The sequence below is a fragment of the Haplochromis burtoni genome, unplaced genomic scaffold, assembly GCF_018398535.1.
Source record: "Haplochromis burtoni strain Fernald_Lab_line unplaced genomic scaffold, NCSU_Asbu1 Contig_125, whole genome shotgun sequence".
NCBI classification, from domain to species: Eukaryota; Metazoa; Chordata; class Actinopteri; order Cichliformes; family Cichlidae; genus Haplochromis; species Haplochromis burtoni.
Window position 1 is genome coordinate 668,307 of NW_024582486.1, and position 20,395 is coordinate 688,701.

The following is a 20,395-nucleotide window of genomic DNA, read 5'->3' on the forward strand; positions in this document are numbered from 1 at the left end:
TACAAATCAATACCACCTGCTCCTACATAATGTTTGTGTAATCAAAGTACACATATGTCATGCTACCCTTATCTGATTTTTACTGCACTATAGACTTCTTCGAGTACGTTTAAAAAGAACAAAAAATTTTTTTTTAATGAATATATACAAAATACAACACTTTTCTCTAACAGTTAAATACTGGCCAGAGTGAGCTGAGGTGAGTTTTGCGCTCTTGAAGTGCTTATTAATAGTTTCAGTATTTTGGTATTTAAAATATAAAGCTGTTTATAGTAAGTATTAATAAATTCAGTCGCAAGACGTTTGTATGCAAAGTATACGTTCTAATAGTGATAATAGTTTCTTTGGTTTAGATGAGGAGTAAATAGCGTGTATATGTGTGGAAAAAAATACATACACGTTTTTCTGTAGCCTCGGGAAACATTTTTCTTGCAACGATTTCGAAGTAGAAGTCTTGGTGCTCCGTAGTCACGTGACTCCTCTGTTTACAGACATCCGGAGAAACATGGAGGACAGCACTGGCAGTAATCCCCAGTCTCCCGGATTCACAGAGAAACTGAAGTCTTGGCTCTCTTGGTCATGGACTTATGTGTGCTTCCTTTGGTTCGGGATGGTGCTGATAATGATATACGTCCTGTGGAGTCCGCTGAAACTTCAGGAAACTCTTACCTCAGGTGAATTAAGGCAGATGCTAGCTAGCTATTGTTAGCCTACGGGTGTATAGCTTTAGCGAAAGCAGTGGTTTGACAGCTCGCTGTCTGAGTTATCGAGACACGAACAGTGGCGACTGTCTGGTTAAAAGTAAAGCTTCTATTTAGATATTAATTGGCAGACACATTTTGCATTTTCTCCTACCGTAGATCACACTGAATGCAGTCGAAATTAAGTAGTTGATGATTTGTGTTACCAAGTTTGCTACTGTGAGCTAAATGTCACCTGGTAAAGACCATCGAAGTTGAATATTTTCAAGGTTTTTATTAAAACTACTGTTGGGCGTAAGTGTCTCCTTTATTTTCTTCTTTCAGCTTCAGTGTTTTTAAACACACTGACACCCAAATTTTACGTGGCTCTCACTGGAACCTCCTCTCTTATCTCTGGACTCATCCTTGTGAGTTAATTTCTTTATCACCATAAATTACGTTTTAACCGTAACACATTTTAATACATTCAGTTGTAACGTAGGTTTTGGTTTAGAGTGCATTATGCTATATGACGCAGATAGCAATAATTCTTTTCAGATGTTTAAAAAAAAAAAAAAAAATTAATATACTATATACCTTACATTATTTATTTTAATATTATATAAAGAGTAGTTATTATGTAATTATGAATAATTTTTTGAGTATTCCCTTCTTGAAACATTATAAGAATGAGAATATAAAATTTTTCATTCCTTCTTATGTTCAGAAGGAACCAAAAAAATTCATCATAAACCTTTAATTATTATTATTATTATTATTTTTAGCTTTTTAAGTTTTTTAGCTCTTCATCACTCTCAATTTAAAGATTCATTTAGCACAAAATCAGCAACAAATACCAATACAAATGTTCAGGCTGTATAATGACACATATTAATAAAAGCATATTAACCGTTTATGTTTTTATTACAGATATTTGAATGGTGGTATTTTCGTAAATATGGGACTTCGTTTATTGAACAAGTATCGGTGAGCCACCTGCGTCCTTTGCTTGGTGGAGTGGAAAGCAGCTCCACAACTGGTCTGTTCTCATCAGTTAATGGAGATGCAGAGCCTAGGCCCAGTGTTTCAGGTAAAAAAAAAATACATGATGCAGCCGATCATAGCATTATTATTCATATTTATGTAAACAGTAACAACAACCTCTGTTTGTAGAATGCAAGGTCTGGCGAAATCCTTTGAATCTTTTTAGAGGAGCTGAATATAACAGGTATGTGTTTGTTTAAGATTTTATTCAGATAATTATGTTGTTCAAACACATTTAAATTTCATAAAGGTTAAGTGTGTAAAATCTCACCACTTGATGTCAGTAGATTGCAGATTGCAGTCAGCTTAATTGATGGAGCAGTGGTGGAGGAGGAGAAAAATATACAAATATTAAATGGACATTTATAGTTTGAAAGAGCTATTTGTGATTTTTAGATCAAAAGAATGTTATAAGATATACTACACTATCTTGATACTGGCCAATCTTTGGCTAAATATATAAAACTTATCAGGAACAATGGCAATGTCCATGTTAGCCACTGTATTCAAGACAAGGAGGCAACATGGCGGCTTTCACGAACCAGTGCCTGCTGCTATGTATATGAACATTATTTTTTTTCTGTTAAATAACCTTTTAAAATGAGTAATTCATAATATCAGAATTTTTCTAAAGATTTGTAACGATTTAAACCTACTTTTTGTCTTTAGTGCAGAAGTATTATTTTTTTCATTTGATTCACTGAACCATAAAATGGAAGCTATTATTTTTACTCTGTGTACCACAGGTACACCTGGGTGACTGGGAAGGAACCCTTAACATATTATGATATGAACCTATCTGCTCAAGATCATCAGACCTTCTTCACAGGAGAAACTCAGCAGTTAAGGCCAGAGGATGCTGGTGAGTTATACAAAGATGAGGCAAATTGCTCAAATCTATGCAATCAATGCATACATGCAATACGTGCCAGAAATTCCTTTTTTTATGATGTGAAGCACTACGGGTTTGTATACCAATACCATAAACTCACATCTATATTGCAGTAAGCCTAGATGATCATCTTCTTACAGTGATGCAGAAGGCCTGGAGAGAGAGAAATCCTCAAGCCAGGATCAGAGCAGCTTATCAGGCCATAGAGATCAACCACCAGTGAGTTCTACTCGTACACAGTGAACCTCTCCATACATATTTCTAGACGCCTTGCACCTCAAGATGCTCAGTGTTAGGCTTCATTAAAGTGAGACTGTATTACAGTTATATTGCCATCACATTAATGAGAAAAAGAGGTTGAGGTTGGTGCTGCTGTTTAGAATCTTAGATTTAGAGAACTTAGAGTTTAGAGTACAAGTAAATTCAGACAGCTTTGTATGGTACTTGTAATAATTAAATAATCTTTGAAGAGTCTTTATTGTGCTGACTTTTGTTTAAATGCATTAATATATTTCAATGATAATGTTTATATACAGTATATTAGCGTCTTTAAGGGTGCTACCATTCTCAAGTTTTGTCTTTGTTATGACATCATCTCTTATTTTTTATTTGTGAGTAAATATAAATATTTTCTTGTGCACTATAAAAAACAGCTTGGATTGCTATTTATAAATACATTAATTTCTTGTGTACATTTGTGTAGATGTGCTGCAGCCTATGTGCTTCTAGCAGAGGAAGAAGCAACAACTATCACAGAAGCCGAACGCCTTTTTAAAAAAGCTCTAAGTATTGGTAAGGATGGTTTTTAATGCACTACAATAACGTACTCTAGGGCATAGTAGTACAAAGAAAGCTCAGTAGATGAAGAGTAACTCAACACTGTATATTTATCCTGCTTGTGCTGCATGCCCTTACCCACATTGTGCAGTTTAGTACTTCAGTGTGGACCTCTCAATATGCCACAGATAGATATAATACAGCAAAGTGTATTATTTGTTTTACACTCCCTCTCATGATGGAAGAATTACAGCTCCAAGATAACATGAGTGCTCTACATTGGACCACAAAATGTAGCGTGATATTCATATACAATACAGTTTAATTTGTTTTGTTTTTTAAACTCATGGTTGTTTTGCTTTGCAGTAAAATATTTTCTCTTTGCAATACAGCAGGAAAAGATATCAACCTACTAGTATATATTAAACGCAGATTGGCAATGTGTGCACGCAAGTTGGGGCGAATTAAAGAAGCAGTAAAAATGATGAGAGATGTGAGTATCACCTTTAAACATGTTTACTGCTTTATTGTTTTGTCACAGAAAGTATGTTACTAAGTCGACATGTTTACTGTGCCTAAAACTGTGAACCTTAATATGTTTTATCTCTGTACAGTTAATGAAGGAGTTCCCATTGTTGGGAATGTTAAATATACACGAAAACCTCCTTGAGGCTCTTCTAGAGCTTCAGGCATATGCTGATGTGCAAGCAGTCCTTGCAAAATATGACGGTAAGACTAAACTCAACAAATATTTAATTACTTTTGAATATCAACATACCATGATTTTGCACAAAGTAGGTCAGTCATTTGAGTTGCATGCCCAGTCACATAAACACAACTTCTGCTTCTACTTTAGATATCAGTTTGCCAAAATCAGCTACTATATGCTATACATCTGCGCTGCTGAAAGCACGGGCTGTCTCAGATAAGTAAGTTATTTTTTCTGTTAGCTTCAGTTGTTGTATGTGATTGCCCTAACTTTGTCACGAATGTGAGATGTGATTTCTTAGGTTTTCACCAGAGGCAGCATCCAGGCGGGGGCTAAGCACAGCAGAGATGAATGCTGTGGAGGCCATACACAGAGCCGTTGAGTTCAATCCCCACGTGCCAAAGGTCAGTCATTTATCTGACAGCAAACATAGGTCTTCATCCTGAATGAAAACATACATTAGTGACCAGATGATCTTTAAACCAGGCTGTCAAACACAAAGCCCGGGGCCAGAATTGCCCCACCAGAGACTCCATTCCAACCCACTGGACGGCTTTGGAAAATCTGAAGGAGGGCATAGATTTTGCATTTTTAACTGTTTTGGGGTTTATTTGCATTTGTTTTACATTTCCGGCTTTTATTGGATAGTTTAGACAGGACAGGAATTTGGGTAGAAAGAGAGGGGGAAGACACTCAGCAAAGGGTCGCAGGTACGACTCAAACCTGGGCCGCTGCCGTGCGGCATGTGGTCGCCTGCTCACCTACTGAGATAAAGTGGTGCCCACTTTTTACTGTATTTTCATTGGTTTTACAGCTTTTCTACTGGTAAAGATCGCCACCCTAATTAGATAAACAATAACACCGAAAACAAAACATTTCTTGTATGTTTTTTTTTTTCCTCAACTCTCTTTCACTATCTACTATGGAACTTTCTTTGGATCGGGTTGAGGGGGGTATGTTAAATATTGTAATTTTAGACATTTTTGGTGCTGATAGAGTTCTCTGTACTACAGCAACATTTCTTATCATATATAAAAACTGAGATGTACTGTTAAAATAATAATAAGCGTCTTTACACTGAGAAAACATTTGTTTTTGAACAAACGGTCTTGTATCATTGTAACACTGTCAGTTCACGCCCTTCATCCGTGTGCCACAAGTGGTTTGGTGGATTGTTTTTTTTTTTCTTCTTTTTTTATTGGATGGATAGTTCTGTTTATCCATCATGTTTTACTGGACACAACATCATTTGGAATTGGAAGTATGAGTATGAAGTAAGAGGTGATGAAAGTCAAAAGTCACTCTAACCTCACAAAAAATGTTTTTTGGTCACTTTCTATTGCAAAATTTCACCATTGCCTTATATAGATGAAAATGATGAAAAACTGGAATTTAAGAGGCAAAAGGTCAAAGGACAGCTTCACTGTGGCACCTTAATATTTTGAAAAAACAGCTTTTTCAGCTAATGAACTAAAGAGGAAATTCTGACCAGATTTCACAATTGAATGGATACTCAGTTTGTGATACTAGTGTTTGTTGCCCAGATATTAAATTATTTCAGAGTCTTGAGTTCATATATTACATGAGTCTGCACAGACATGGACGTAAACTGCAACTTTACCTGTAAGGGGAGGCATACAAACAAAAGGCAGAAATTTAGCTTGACGTTACTTTCAATTTCACTGCCTCTATCTGGTCTAATCACGCAATACTCACATGGCTGCCACTCGTAAAGGTCCCATTCAGGGCAAACAGGAAAAGCAGACAGTAAAGTAAACAGTCAGTCAATCACAAGTGAGTTATTTTGACTGTAATAGGTGGTGCAACTACAGCAGCTTTCATTCCATTCGTTCTGTGCTGCTGGCTCACCAGGAGATGTCAGTAAAGGTTATTTTCTCACTGGTAGTGTCATCTCTAGATCGTGGATTTTATCCACATTTAAAATTCTTCTACAGTATGCATATTCACTTTGATTGTTATTATATTAATATTTATATATCTTTATTATTGTTGTAGTTATTATACAACGTATACAAATTTGATCAGCATATTTCATTTTCTTAAGTCAGAACACTATTTTTGGTATCAAGTCTATATTGTTTTTACCAGTGTTTTAGTGCACTGAATATTTTTTAACTTGGTGATCAGTTGGTCATATTATCACAGCTCTGTCTACAGCTGGACCAGGAGAATATGGGACTCTAGCTGCATATCTCTTTTCACATCAGTTCCCACAGGTTTAGATGTCACACGTCCATATGCGCACAGATTGATACACAACCAGATGCAGCAGAGTTTTGTCCCAGTTCAGCCTTTGTAGTGTGGTGTTATTTCATTTCACAGACTCCTATTCTGAGAGAGAGAAAGAGAAGCTGTGTGTTTGCATGCATGGAGGGGGAAACATCAGCCAGCACTTTGATCCAGCCTTTGATTTTAAAGTGAGGGCCCTCATCTTCAATATCTCTCCAACTGCTCCCTTCCCATTCTGCCCAGAGGCAGCCGTCCTCTTTCCTCTCATCACATACCCTCATCCTGTTTCTTATCCTCTCATGTTCCCTTATCCCCTCATCCCTTGTTTGAGCCAAACAGACAGTCTGAATGTCACACTGCCAACTTTGTCAAAATGACTTCTTTGAATTTAGGTGAATGGCTAAATGACATTATGAAATTTTAACACACCTTTCATGGAGGATTATTGGACAGCTCGTCTTTCAGCATTTGACTGTGGAATCTGGTGCATACTCAGTGCTCTCATAGCAGAGCACTGGGTATGGAAATGCAACAGTGGGGAAGGAGGGGGTGTTGCTTTGTGTTGTCTGGCATGTCTAAGAGATGAGTGCACCTGCGACTCCTTTGGCCTCTTTAAATGGGCGGGCTTGTTGTCACCAAAAGCAGATTTGGTGCATGAGGCTTAAAAAAAAAAGAACATCTGAGTTTAGTTTCCTCAGCTGTAGGACTACTGTTGCTTTGGCAAAGTTTCTAATACAAGAACTATACAGGCCAGATCACACCATCGTGTTTCCATCAGCTGATGAAAATTTCAGAACTGTTTCAAAGACAAAGTCTCAAAACAATCAACATCTGCCCATTTGAACTGAAAGTGGTTTTATGGTTATCAGAGTCATTCCTCTTTTTTTTATAGTAATTGGTTTCAGTACAGATTTAATGTTTTTTTAATGATCTTTCCACATTACATCTAATGTTTTAGTCCTACCAAAGCATCTACACATTTCAGATAAACTTCAGACAACATTAAACGCACTAAAAAAAGAAGCAATAAACTAAAGCATGTACGTGAGACCACAGAAGATGCATTATCGTTGGCTTGATAAGAGAAGGGGAGTATGTTTTTGTTACTGTAAAGACTCCAGAACAGATAGTATTGCACTCAACCGGTGCAAGCAGAGTAGAGGGGCTTTGGCTGTTGTTATCCAAAGTTTAGAGAAATCATTGGGCAAAAGAATAAGTAACCAATTTCTTCCTACATAAGAAAAAAAAAATCTAACAGCAACACCTGAGGTGAGCACAGGATACATCATAAGCCCCCAGCAGCTGAATGATGTGTTAAACCTCAAGTAGTAGCAACAAACCAAACTAATTCATAGTTTACAGTCATGCTTGTGACTTTGTGAGGCTACAATTGATTAAGGGTGCTAGCCATAAATTCTTTTTTCCAGAGCACTGGAAAACAATTAATGGCAGCAGGTGAAGAATTAAGTAAGTATAGTATAACAACTTGTGCTTTGAGGACTTAAAATATATTTGTGTAGGTCTTGATATAGCATACTTTAGTATTTCTCACTGCAGCCAAAAGATCATCATCCTAGGTTGATAGATGAGATCACCACCATTGCAGTCCTTTGGATTTTCAAGCTACTTCTCAAAAACAAATGTAATAAACATTGAACTACTGGCACTCCTCGAAGAAGTCAAAGTCAGCAGAATTTATTCTCTGTATAATGAGAAGATGTGCCAAACGTTATGATCATGCTTTCATTTCTGTCCAAACTGACTTTAGTCAGACTGTCGTTACCATCCGTACAGTCAAACAATAAAAACAGTGCAGTAGCCTGTGGTACACACACAGATTTGGAATACTGAAGGAGCATTGTTGGGCCAAGCATTAAGTGGCGAGTGTGTTATCAAGCATGCCAAGCAGATTATATATGAATATAATACCAGGCTACATCACATGAGTTCATTCAGACTGCTTAAAAGGCTATGCACACACAAAAATCTACATATACAGACACACACACACTTCATTTGCACAGCTGGTTCAGTGCTCTCGCTCAGCCCCTTCTCCTCACCAGCTCTTCATCCATCTAATTTCCTCCTCTTCTCTTTTGCTCACTTCTATTTTCTTCTCCTCCTCATCTTCTTGTCCTCTTCTATTTATCCTCCACTCATTTCTACATCTGCCTGTCCATTCCAGTTATCCTCTCTAGCAGCCAGTGGTTAAGAAACTGACAGTTTCCCAGATGCTTGGATAACTGATCAAATGTCCCTGCTTGCTAAATCTGCTTTACATTTATTTTTACTACCATTTTTGCTAACATGCATTCAATCTGAAGCGCTCAAAGCGACCCAGGCCTATTTACTTTGCTAGTTTACCCCACTTTAAATGGCAGTTTTTTATCTCACCCAATTCTCAATGACATTCTCTCCTCTAGATTGCCTGTCAAGGCTCAGAAAACCAGAGTTTTTTTCTTAGTGTATCACTGAAATTGGCTTTTTGGTTTGTAAATTGAGACGGAATAGGAGCATTTGAGTTTGTTCTGAATTAAGATGGACGAGGTTTCATCCAGATGACAAAAATGGGGTAGTTACAGGAATTGGACTGTGGCTTAAGTTTCGCCCACTTGGGGACAAATATAAGTTCCCTTACCTGTGGCACAAGATGAAGTAGCTAGTGTCAATGTTTGTTAAAATTATATATTTTACATTTTTTTAAAAACTTTAAACTTTTCTTTGTGTTTTTCCATTGTTCATATGTTTGGCCAAAAATTATAAACAACTACAGGGTTGATGGCAATGTTGCCTCTGTGCTTCATTGTGTGCGGCAAAGTGCCGCAGATTAGAATCAAAAGGAAGCTTATGAGTTATGCTCTGAGCTTATGACTGCCCAGGGATGAAAGGAGAACACATGAAATTCAATCCCTTCATCAAAGAGGCGACAGGGAGTGCAGAGGAAGGCTGCAGAACAGGGAGGTGGGGGTGTGACTGAGGTGTCACCAGTTCTAATGCCATGGCATGCAAGGAAGGACAGCTGAGCAGCCAGCCACTCTAAATGGTTAGTCTTAAAACATAGAAACACCCAGACATATGTGTGCCATGTACTTTCCACTCATTATTAACAACAGAGATAAAAATCCATGCAAAAATATTCAGGTTTTACTAAAAAATATGTATAGATACAGTGGTGCTTGAAAGTTTGTGAATCTTTTAGAATTGTCCTAATTTCTGAATGAATATTGACCAAAATATCATCACATTTTCTCGGAATACCTAAAAGTACTTGCGGTTAACCCAGTTAAAAAATTAGACAGAAATATTTACAAGGAACAGGATCGTTAAAAGTTTGTGAATCTTTACTATAGCAACATTACGAGGTACTGTGGGATGTTGGTGGTGTTTCTTACATGCACTGCTTGCTTTAGATCCTTCCATCCCGATTATTAGTCAGGATTTTGACTTAACTCTTCTAAAACCCCACCTTTGTTCTTCTTTACTGTTCTTTTGTAGAAGAACATCTATGCTTATGTCATTGTATTGCTGCATGAGCTGCTTTTCCTTAAAAGTTCACCTTTAGGATTATTGATGCCACCTACACCTAAAGAAAATTGAATGCCTGTCCTCAATTAATACATTTTAAGTATAATATCCCTGTATATTTTATAGTGTTCTTAGTGTCTGATTTTTTTATAAAATCAGCTGATGTTTTAAGCTCAAATATATTGAAATACAGGAAATAATAATAATCGAAAAAACAACCTGTTTTACTGAATGAACGACTTGGCTTTCTTGCTGATAAATGGTCTGAATTAAAGCTTGCTTCCATACTCACTAAGTTCTTTCTTCTATTTTATGCTATCCTTTGTTGTGTTACATAAAATTAATGTGAATTATTATAGCAGTTAGGGAGGTTTTATAATCCACCACAATAAACCAGTGATAGGTTTCGTCTGTGGTGGTCAAGCTGGCTAGCTGCCTCTCCTCTGAGAGGGAATAGAGCATGGTGAAATGTTTGTGCTGAGAATAAAGGAAGGAAGAAGATGAAGACAGTCAAGTGCCTTGGCTGAACCGAGTAGAGCTGATGTAAGTAAGTCAGACAGGATAAGTGAGAAGGGCAAACAAGCACCTTCTGGTTGTCTCTTGGCTGCCGATTGCTGTTACAGAAAATGTCAGGATGGATGGAGAAAAACTGCAAGACAGTACAGTCCACTAAAATCCTGTGAAATACAGATGATTACTTAAGTGTTGCTTTATGATGGTAACCTGCTTAATTGAGCCTTTATCCGTGAAGCTGAGAGGTATGAGAGATGAGAAGGACAGAGGTAACATAGGTGTAAATTTGCAAGTTTTTTTGTACAGCTATGTATAGGTGTCTAAAAATAACATGTGATGAAAAATGTAAGAATCTACATGTCAACTGAGAAAGAGAGAAAATGATGTGCAGCTACAGGCAGTAGGAAAAATGGGTGACACAGGTAGCAGTTATAGGGCCTTGAACATATGTAAAGACAAATTGGAGAAAGACAATGATGAGCCTTGGTAGTAAGTGATTATGGGGATGGGGGTAGGGGACAGGGTCAGGGATGGTGAAGCTGCATGGTCTGACTGGCTAGATGGATGGATGGATGACTGAACCTGTGACCATGGAAGGGATTAGACAGGATTAGCTGTGGGGTAACCTTCCCAAAGTGTCAGTTTGAGATCCAAAGCACTGCAAAGCTGGCCGCTCGGGAATCCAGCCCAGGGGGCCCCAGCACTGCACTTGGATGTTGTTTAAAACAGACCCCTGCCACACTGGGCACCACAGACATGAAATGCATAGATTGTCACATTCATCGGCGTCAATAGGTATACATTAAGGACTTCTATGCTGACGGATATAGACCTTTAAAAACATTTATTACCCCCCGCCCCCCCAGAAAAAGCTCTGCACAATATATTGATGTATGTACTCTAAAAGCTCGATTTCTTCTATTTCAGAGTGAGAGAGAGGAAGTTCTATAGGTTGTAACTCTGGGATTTGTCAGCTCAGTGAACCAACTGACTCACTGGGACAAACTTATGCAGTAGGCCAAGAGAATAGAAGCAAGTTGGGCATGTTACACATTCATGGAATGATGTTACTGTACTGTAACAATAACACACATACACTGACTCACGTATATAGAGAGAGTGAGACCTTTGGAAAACTTTTCCCTTCCACCTTGAACAATTGCAAAATGAGGTTCTAGATAAATACCTCACATGTACAGAATATGATTACATTCCACAGGGAGTTAGCCTGGGGGATTTGCACAATAGAGCAAAAAGTACTCATTGAGAAATGACGAGAAAATATGAATGACAACATTGAAGCTGCATGAAGTTATTTGGGACCACAAGGAATCTTTTTTTTTTTTTAAACCCAAACACTCATCAGTGTTTGTGGGCACTGGATAAGATTTTGTTTACTTTAATTTTCCTGGTTTCTGTTTCCAGTAGTTGTACTTTTGAGCAGACTTTGGTTGCGTGTTGTTAACAGTCCATTTGTCCAAATGCAATCTCAGAACCATCAGCTTACATCTAAGGTGCGTCATAAATCTGCTGTGTCTGCTGTCATAGACATGTGTGCCGGCTGCATCGAAAGTCCCAAAATGTTGTCCAATGTCCACAGTGCCTTCCTCAGACAACACCCAGACTGTGATTCAGTAAGGCAGTTGTCTGCTGATTTGTCAAATTGTCATTCAATTTCAGGTCATTATCTTACCATCTATCAGAATAGAAATTGTTTTAACTGCTTTATTATTCTTGCTCTTATTCAAAAATATACTGAAAGAAGTCGGTAACTGAACAAATTCAGGATGTTTTTTTGCTCAGAATGGTCTTTTATGAGCGTGACTATGTGCAGTTAGTTCCCATAGAAGAAAAGAAGTGTCAGTCTTACATTGTGGATCAGAAATCTATGCAATTTTTTGTCATTTAAAGCTATTTGAAAAACACGTTTTCATTCGTTATGCCTGAGTAAATCCTAATGTAAAAAAAAGGTGGAAATCTGAATCACTGACTAAACATAATGTGCAATGTGCTCGTTTGAGTTCATGTTGTTTGTGCAACTGATCACAGTATGACAATAAATTTAAACTAAACAGTACAGCTGAGTGAAGGATGAGAAATGAAGATATAAAGGTACCAAAAAGACCAGATACTGAACAGAAGTCCTGTATTTTTTCCACTTCCTATTTGTAGTACTTATTAGAGATGAAGAGCTTGATCCTGCCTCCAGAGCACATCTTGAAGAGGGGTGACAGTGAGGCAGTAGCATATGCTTTCTTCCATCTGCAGCACTGGAAGAGGGCAGAAGGAGCCTTAAACCTACTACACTGCACCTGGGAGGGCAGTATGTACCTTTCTTTTTATGGTTATTTTTTCAGATATAAATGTTTTAGGTTCTCATTTGCTTTCTTTCATGTTAGTAAGCTGTCACCCAACCTAGCCTGTACTTTGAAAACACTATACTAGAAACGCTACTTCTCTTTTTGGTTTTGAACCTACAGCCTTGCAGGTGTACAGCTTTACTAGTCAGCTGCCCTGTCTTTTTTTTTTTTTATCATTGTGTCATAAGTCATGTATTCACAGTACACCCACAAATACGCATTGCTATAAGTGGATGAGATCATCACAAGAAGAATATTATTGTTATATTTTATCCGGATGTCAGTATCTTGTATCCAACTTAAATGGTTTACCGAAAATTGCTCCGTATTTGTGTTTTAAATAGCTGCACTTAAGCATAGTTTGTGGTGTGTTATTCATCCAGATTTAATGTCCTGCTTTTCCCCTTCGACTGTATTCTGCAGCTTTCCGAATAATTCCCTACCCACTGGAGAAGGGTCACCTCTTTTACCCGTACCCAGGATGCACAGAAACAGCAGATAGGGAACTACTGCCCTGTAAGTACATTAAATCTACTCAAAACCTCGTCTCTTTAAAACAAAAGTTCATCTGCCCTGCTTGTGATACTGTTTCTCTTTTTGACTCGATTTTCTCCAGCTTTCCACGAGGTGTCTGTGTACCCAAAGAAAGAGCTTCCCTTCTTCATCCTCTTCACAGCAGGCCTTTGCTCTTTCACTGCCATGCTGGCCATGCTCACACATCAGTTTCCTGAACTAATGGGTGTCTTTGCCAAAGCAGTAAGTGGTATTGCTTGACTTCCCAGTTTCATCTCAAACACGTTTGGTTTGAATTTATAGATTTCTTATCACTGAAATTTTTAATGTTATCATGAGTTTGACTCAGATTTCAGGGTTATTGGCTGACCAGTTTTAGCTTTGACCATTGGGTCTCATTTTTTAATGGGTGTTATTGGTAACCCGAACCTCTAAGTTCCTTTGGTAATTGCTGCCTTCTATCACTGTCAGCAACACTGGAGGCTCATGGGAGTCGAAGGCTTGTAAAGTCAGTGTTTATGATAACAAGTTACAGTCTAACTTTAGCTATCAGTGGGAAGAGCTGAAAAATACAAGTTTAAAGCCACAGCAAACATGCAGCCTTAAAGGTTAGAACGTATGGATGCTTGCACTGCTTCATTTTGTGTTTGTGTATTATAGAAGTGTTGTGTTATGTGTTTTAGCCAGTTTGGCAAACTTCTTACTTTGGCTAATCTTTTGTTTATGGTCAGCCTGTTTATTAGGGCCTTTTAGTCTTGAAGCGTGTCTCTGAGAACATCTAGTTCTGTTCCTTTTGTTATGGGAAAGATTGGGTGCAGATTGGACTTTTACAGCCAGTCCGGCTAGTCTGGTTTGTGTAATGTTCAGATGTTCAGATAGAGTGCATGAAAACCAATGAGAGAGGAACACAGAGGTACTCACTGCCTTCTGAGGAAAAATGAATCTGCTGCTCTTAAAAGCAGGAAAACGCGGCGGATTTTGGTGGTCGTGACAGTCCGCGTGTTTTTCTTACCTGTGGATCGCCACTTTTACTAATTGGATTTTAAGTGTATCAAACACACTTTTAGCACGACCTCATATTGTAATATTTCAGAGGACATCTAACTATTATTATTAGCTAGCATTTAAATTGCATCATAACGTAATTCTTTGTGGCATAGATTCAACAAGGTGCCTGAAACATTCCTCAGAGATTGTGGTCCGTGATGAGATGATAAGATCTCACAGTTTTTGCAGATTTGTTGGCTGCACATTCGTGATCTGATTCTCAGCTACATCCCAAAGGTGCTCTACTGGACTGAGATCCGGTGACTGTAGAGGCTATTTTAGTACTGAGACCTCATTGTGATATTAAAGTTTGACATGATTTGAGTTTTGTGAAATAGCACATTAAGCTGCTGGAAGCAGCCATCGGAAGATGGATAACCTGTGGTCATAAAGAGATGGACGTGGTCAGTGTACATTTAGTAGCCCTGGTTCGAATCCACCCTGAGCCATTTAATGCATACCTTCCCTCTGTTCTCTCTCCTCAGCTTTCTGTCTTCTCACTACTGTCCTATAACAATAAAGGTTCAAAGCTGCCACCAAAAAATATACTTAAAAGAGGTTATTATTTCTGCAGTCTTATCTCTATATTATAATAAATTCTGATTGTAGCTTTTTATTATCGTTTGCCTTTTGTTGTTATTGCTCAAATCATACTATCAAAGGTTATTAAGAATCTTTTATTTACTTTTTATGGGTAAGTCTGCAGCTTTTCCCAGCGGCAATAAATACTGTAGTTTATTTACTTTTTTCATTTTTTCACTTGAAGATGGTGAAGCTGTAAGAGTGACTGTTGTTGATACTGCTGTCCGAAAGTGTCTCTCATAAATCATGGATAACATAAAGTTTATAGAGAGACTGCTTAAATGTAGTGATCCATCTGTGATCTTTCCACGAATGCAGTTTGTAAAATGATCAATCTTGGATGATGCTGCTTTCTTGAGGAAATGTACAAATATGTTCCGCCTTTGACTCTGACTGCACCAAACTGTAAGCTGTGCTTTGCATTTGCAGCGCTGAATGACTTCAGCTTGATTTATAGGGAGAAAAAAAAGCTAAGCAGTCAACTGTACATCCCAGCATATAAAAGTCAGGCTTGTGGAGAATTCTTATATAATTTTCTTTTCTTTTCTTTTTATGTTAGGTTGCCATTTTAAAAGGGGTGAGCTAGAGGACAGTAGTTTCTATTTACTTTATTTAAATCTGTGTACTTTTCTCACTGTGTGTAACAGCAGTACTTTGTAATCTTTTCTAAATGAATGTAACTCAAAGTATATATAAAAAAACACATAATACATTTTTTTTTTAAGTTTTGAAGTCCAATGTTAAATGGAATTCAAAAAGATATGTTATGAAGTAGTAATATTAATTTGAAATGGAAGAAATTTCACAAACCGTTGACCGGAAGTCAATTCTGCCTTTTCTTACTTTCAGTTCTTCAGCACACTCTTTGCACCCCTGGGTTTCTTCGCAGACAAGATGGAAAGCTTCATGCCGTCCAGTTTTTGGCACCAGCTGACTCGGATCTGACCCCGTCTAACACAGACACAATGCATACACACACACACACACACACACACACACACACACACACACACACACACACACACCAAACCCTTGAACAAAAAGTGTTTTCTCTCCTGTCTTCAGCATTACTGCCCACTTGCTGCATTGTTACTGATTACCGTATGTTGGCTGAAGTTGTATCAACACAGTAATACTACTTCTAAGATGCTCTCCCACACTCTTCCAATAGTCAGTTTTTCCAAGAACACATTTGGTGAATACCATTTGCAACAGTTTCATAGGGTCATTCACTTTTGTTAGAATGGGGAAATCCAGCATTTTTCAATAATCCAGAATGCCTCGGTGAGAGGAGCTCCTGAGTAAATTCAGATTAAAAAAAAGAAAAATTAAAATTTGGTTTTGCCTGTGTATGGAAGAAAAAATGTGTACATAAAGGGTCTCCTGCCCATTTGCAAACAAAACATATTCTTTTTCTTTGTGTAATCAAAAAGATGCCATTCAGTGGGCTATATCGACCCTCACACACATCTAGCAGGGCAGATTTAAACGTCTGAGGCCTCCTAAAACAGAGGCAGGATTTATAACCTCAGAGGGACTGCAGTGTATACAATGCCTGTGCAGTTCAACTATTGTCGCTAAGGCTGAATATCTCAGCACTACATCTCTGGGGTAACCACTGCATCATCAAAATGTAAATAGGATCATCAGCGGTCAGCAATCATACTTAAAATCACACAGCATAGGCAATTTAACATCTTCAATAACAAAAATTAAAACAATTCTAAATTCTGTGTAAGGTCAACTTGGGGCAATAACCCTCACGATCTATCATTAGGCAAACATGTCAAGTTGGTCACTTCAACTGCCTGCTGATATGCATTTAGAGTGGGCAGAATTTCCTTTTCCTTACTTTACTAACATTTTGATGACTGTCTGAATTGGTATAATTAAGCTAATGTTTTCTTCTGTGAAAGGTTGTTTTTTTGTATTAAATTAAATATGCTCTATTAGAGCTATACATTGAAAGATCTTATTGAAACATAACAACAGGAAACAAATGTACCTGTTTTTAATTCATAGAAAACTTATACAGGTAATATAGAAAGTTTTAAAAACCACAAATTTACTTAAATAATTTTCTTAAATCTCAGGTATCAGTTTTTTCTCAGATATCCTGACATCACGGTGACAGCTTTCCACCTTACGTGAAAGAAAATGTTATAATAATTTTAAAAAGTGCCTTTTAGATCATTACATAGCTAAACTACTGTGTAGTGATTAAAAGCCTGTTTGGTATTTATTACACCTGCAGTATGATAGACTCAGTTTGGGAAAAAATGCTTAAAGGGTCATTTTTATAGAAATGTTATATGGAATCAGTATAACAATGAAAAACAAAAGCAAAAAAAGGGCATGCTGGTTATTATGCAAGGGAACACACAAACACATCATTCAGACCTACTCCAAACTCTGACTACTTAGACTGCATTCTGTGTTTTACCTTGATCTTAAGTATTTGTCTATTTAAATGTGTGACACACAAAGGATCTTTAGTGTGCAGCTGAAATTTAACAGTATGCTGAAGACAGGAGGATCTGTGAACAACTGTAACTACGCGTGGATGAGTTTGAAAGCAAAACAAAATAAATTAGTCTTTCATTGACCTTTCTGTGCTTTTGTCATATTTCTGATTTGAGTTTGTTGCAAAAGGCCCCAGATTTACCCTGTTCAAGGCAAAGTTGTGTTTCCTATAAGCAAGCTTTATTTTTTGATGATTTGTTGAAAACGGCTTACAGAGGCACGGCCAATGGCTTAGCTGATAAAATGAGACATAAATGCGGTCCTTTGCACAGCTGATGTCATTTTCCTCCATCTTTTTAAATCTCTAGTGTCTTATTGAAAGACACTTACTCTGGCATCCAGCTACTGCTATATTTAGCCAAGAGCCATTTTGCGCAGCATTATGATTATACTACTCTGCCACCATCAGCAGATGCTTTAATGTGGCATGTTCCTGCTGAACCTTTGATGCCATAATCATACTCCATACACTCGCGCTTAAGTGGTGTGCAGCAGTAATGAATAAGTCTGCTGAGGACTGTTGACTGGACCTCAAGTGTTTGCTCAGAGTGCCAGAGCGTGGTTTCATGCTGCATGTCGAAACTTGAATTGCTCACGGACCTTCGTGGCAGAGCCATTCAAGGTCAAGATGACAGGAAAAATATGTAAGAAAGAAAAAAGGAAAATGCATTTGTGTTGAAACATTTACATTTATGACCACAGTCGGTACGGTTAGTACAAAATTAAAAACTTGAATGAGGGGGGGTAAATCCATGTGGAAAACTGTTTAATGAATACATTTATGGTGGTGATGCATGACCTTAGTGCATACCTTAAACAGTTGACCCACTAAATAAGAGTTTTTAATACCCCACTATCAATCTAGTAAGGTCACCGGCATGATAAATGAACAAACTCTTGTGGAGTGGGATCTGTGCCAAGTCCAAGCATGTCCCTGAAGGCTGCATACAGTATGTGTTGGACTGAAGACTCTTGAAAATCTGCTTCTGGGAGTGAAAGAACATACTGCTCACAACAGTTTATGTGTTTTGTCTGTCCATGGGTCTGTTCCACTGTGTTCACATCGACCCTTTCCAAAAAAGCACCAAGTGAAATGTGGTTTTGTAACTTATAAATTCTGACATTATGAGGTGTTATGCATATTTCATCATGACCACCCAGTGCGTTTATATAAGCAACATGGCACAGCGCTAACAGTTCTATTGGTCCAATATTCTAACGTGTCCATTGCATTTGACATAACCTGTCACTCACGTGTGATAGACTATAACTGATTACAGTATATACTTCATCTTTCACACTTCACACTGGTTTGCTCTGCTGAAAACAACTGCGATCTAGATTTTTATTACATGATTTGACTGTTAGCTCAATCTATCTGATCCTATGTTGCCGCAGTAACTGATATTTATCAGTTTCATCGACTGGCCTTAGTCCTGGCGTTCCATATCAGAATTCAGTTAAAACTGGAAGGGATGTTTCCTGAGGACTTCTTCAGCCAAGGTAAGTGCACTGCTGTGTTTCCTAACATACGTATCTTTCAAAATTTCACTTGGACGAATAGCATGTAATCCCGTTCCTTCTTTACCCTTCGGGTTATGTCTCTTTGATTGGCAAAATAAGTAACTACTGACTGTTTTCATGTGTATTGCTATGGTTATTTGCTTAAGAGTAGCGCAGCTTTTTTGCTGTTTGCTAATTATTGGTTGCTGGCGATGCTGAAATTGACATGGCAATGCATGCTGAGGTCTAAAGATAACACTTAAATCAGACTAGTTTAATGTTATTTGCTTTACAAGAGTAAACTTGTCTTATTGCAAACCTGGTTTTGTCACACATATTGAATGTGAATGTCCTCACCCTAAATCTTTACTGCTGCTTATACTCCTCCTGCACCTCCTCAACAATTTATCCATGGCCTGCAGTGTATGATTGGGATGTAAGATGACATTGTTTGCACTGTTTGCATCGTGAATGCTGATTCAGGTTAATGGTGGATTTACTTGTTCCAAAAGATAAATTGTATTTTGTGAGGGAAAAAGTGTCACAGCAGCTATAAAATATTCACAGGCTCTTCCTGCTGCAGTAACAGCTGCTGCCCAACTCAAGTTTTCTTGAAAATGGCACTAAAATCTGAAATGTTTGGTTTTTTGCTTGTTACTATAGATTTGGTGGTGAAGTAGATACTTGAAATAAGGCTAAGTGTTTTAAAGAGTCTGTTCCTTGGCCTTTACATGCATACATTTTGATTTATATCTAAATTTTACTCCTTTTACCAGTAACAAATCTGTAAGATATCACTTGGCAAGTAATAAACTATAGCAGCTACAGTCGAGTCCAATTTCATGTCCACATAAAACCCTTAATTACTCCTGATGGGGTCATAAGGGTGATCTTCTTTTCCAAGAACAACACTGAAACTGTTGGGACATTTCATTTAAAAAATAATTTTCATTTCCAAAGCGCTCTACAGTGCAACGGTTTCAGCATGCATGCGTATCAGCATGTTTCTCATATTACTATAGGCAAGTCACAGATGTATATGTGATCGGAGTGCAACGACTTAGACTGGAGTACTTGTCAAGCAAGGCTAAAATAAACATGTTTGGTTTAAAAGTGGCATAGCAATAAATTGTTCTTGAGTCATTACAGTTTGTGAGTACGGATTATGGAATTTCTTTCTTCTGCTTCCCATGAATGTGAAGCATCCATGTGGACCACACTGTCCCCTGAGACCATTTTAGCTCTGAAATGTTGTTAAACCATTTGATATCACTGCGATGGCAGTGAATGCCTGCAATGCCACTCCTTTTATTTTTACAGACTTCAACTGGGTGACCCACACTGGAGGACAAAGTAGCACAGATACTATGACTAATTTGAAGATCAACAATATATTAATAGAAATTTCTTTGTTTATACAGCTTAATAGTTGGTCGATCAAGAAATTACTAAATAAATTGTTATATTTCAAATTAAA

General features: G+C 37.7%; 1 protein-coding gene across 2 annotated transcripts; it reads left to right on the forward strand.

The window, feature by feature from the left end:
- Positions 1 to 474: 474 nt before the first annotated feature.
- Positions 475 to 20,356, forward strand: st7l (suppression of tumorigenicity 7 like). Of its 2 annotated transcripts, none has more exons than XM_014335976.2 (15): positions 475 to 674; positions 1,026 to 1,108; positions 1,611 to 1,770; positions 1,854 to 1,908; positions 2,471 to 2,586; positions 2,730 to 2,835; positions 3,320 to 3,408; positions 3,786 to 3,886; positions 4,008 to 4,122; positions 4,250 to 4,322; positions 4,404 to 4,506; positions 12,563 to 12,713; positions 13,174 to 13,266; positions 13,367 to 13,506; positions 15,742 to 20,356. In XM_014335976.2, the coding sequence occupies exons 1-15, from the start codon at positions 506 to 508 to the stop codon at positions 15,835 to 15,837; spliced, it is 1,650 nt and encodes a 549-aa protein (XP_014191462.1). In that variant the 5' UTR covers positions 475 to 505; the 3' UTR covers positions 15,838 to 20,356. The 2 variants fall into 2 exon arrangements, with proteins under 2 accessions (XP_014191462.1, XP_005929793.1); XM_005929731.3 differs by having other exon boundaries at positions 2,757 to 2,835.
- Positions 20,357 to 20,395: the final 39 nt, after the last annotated feature.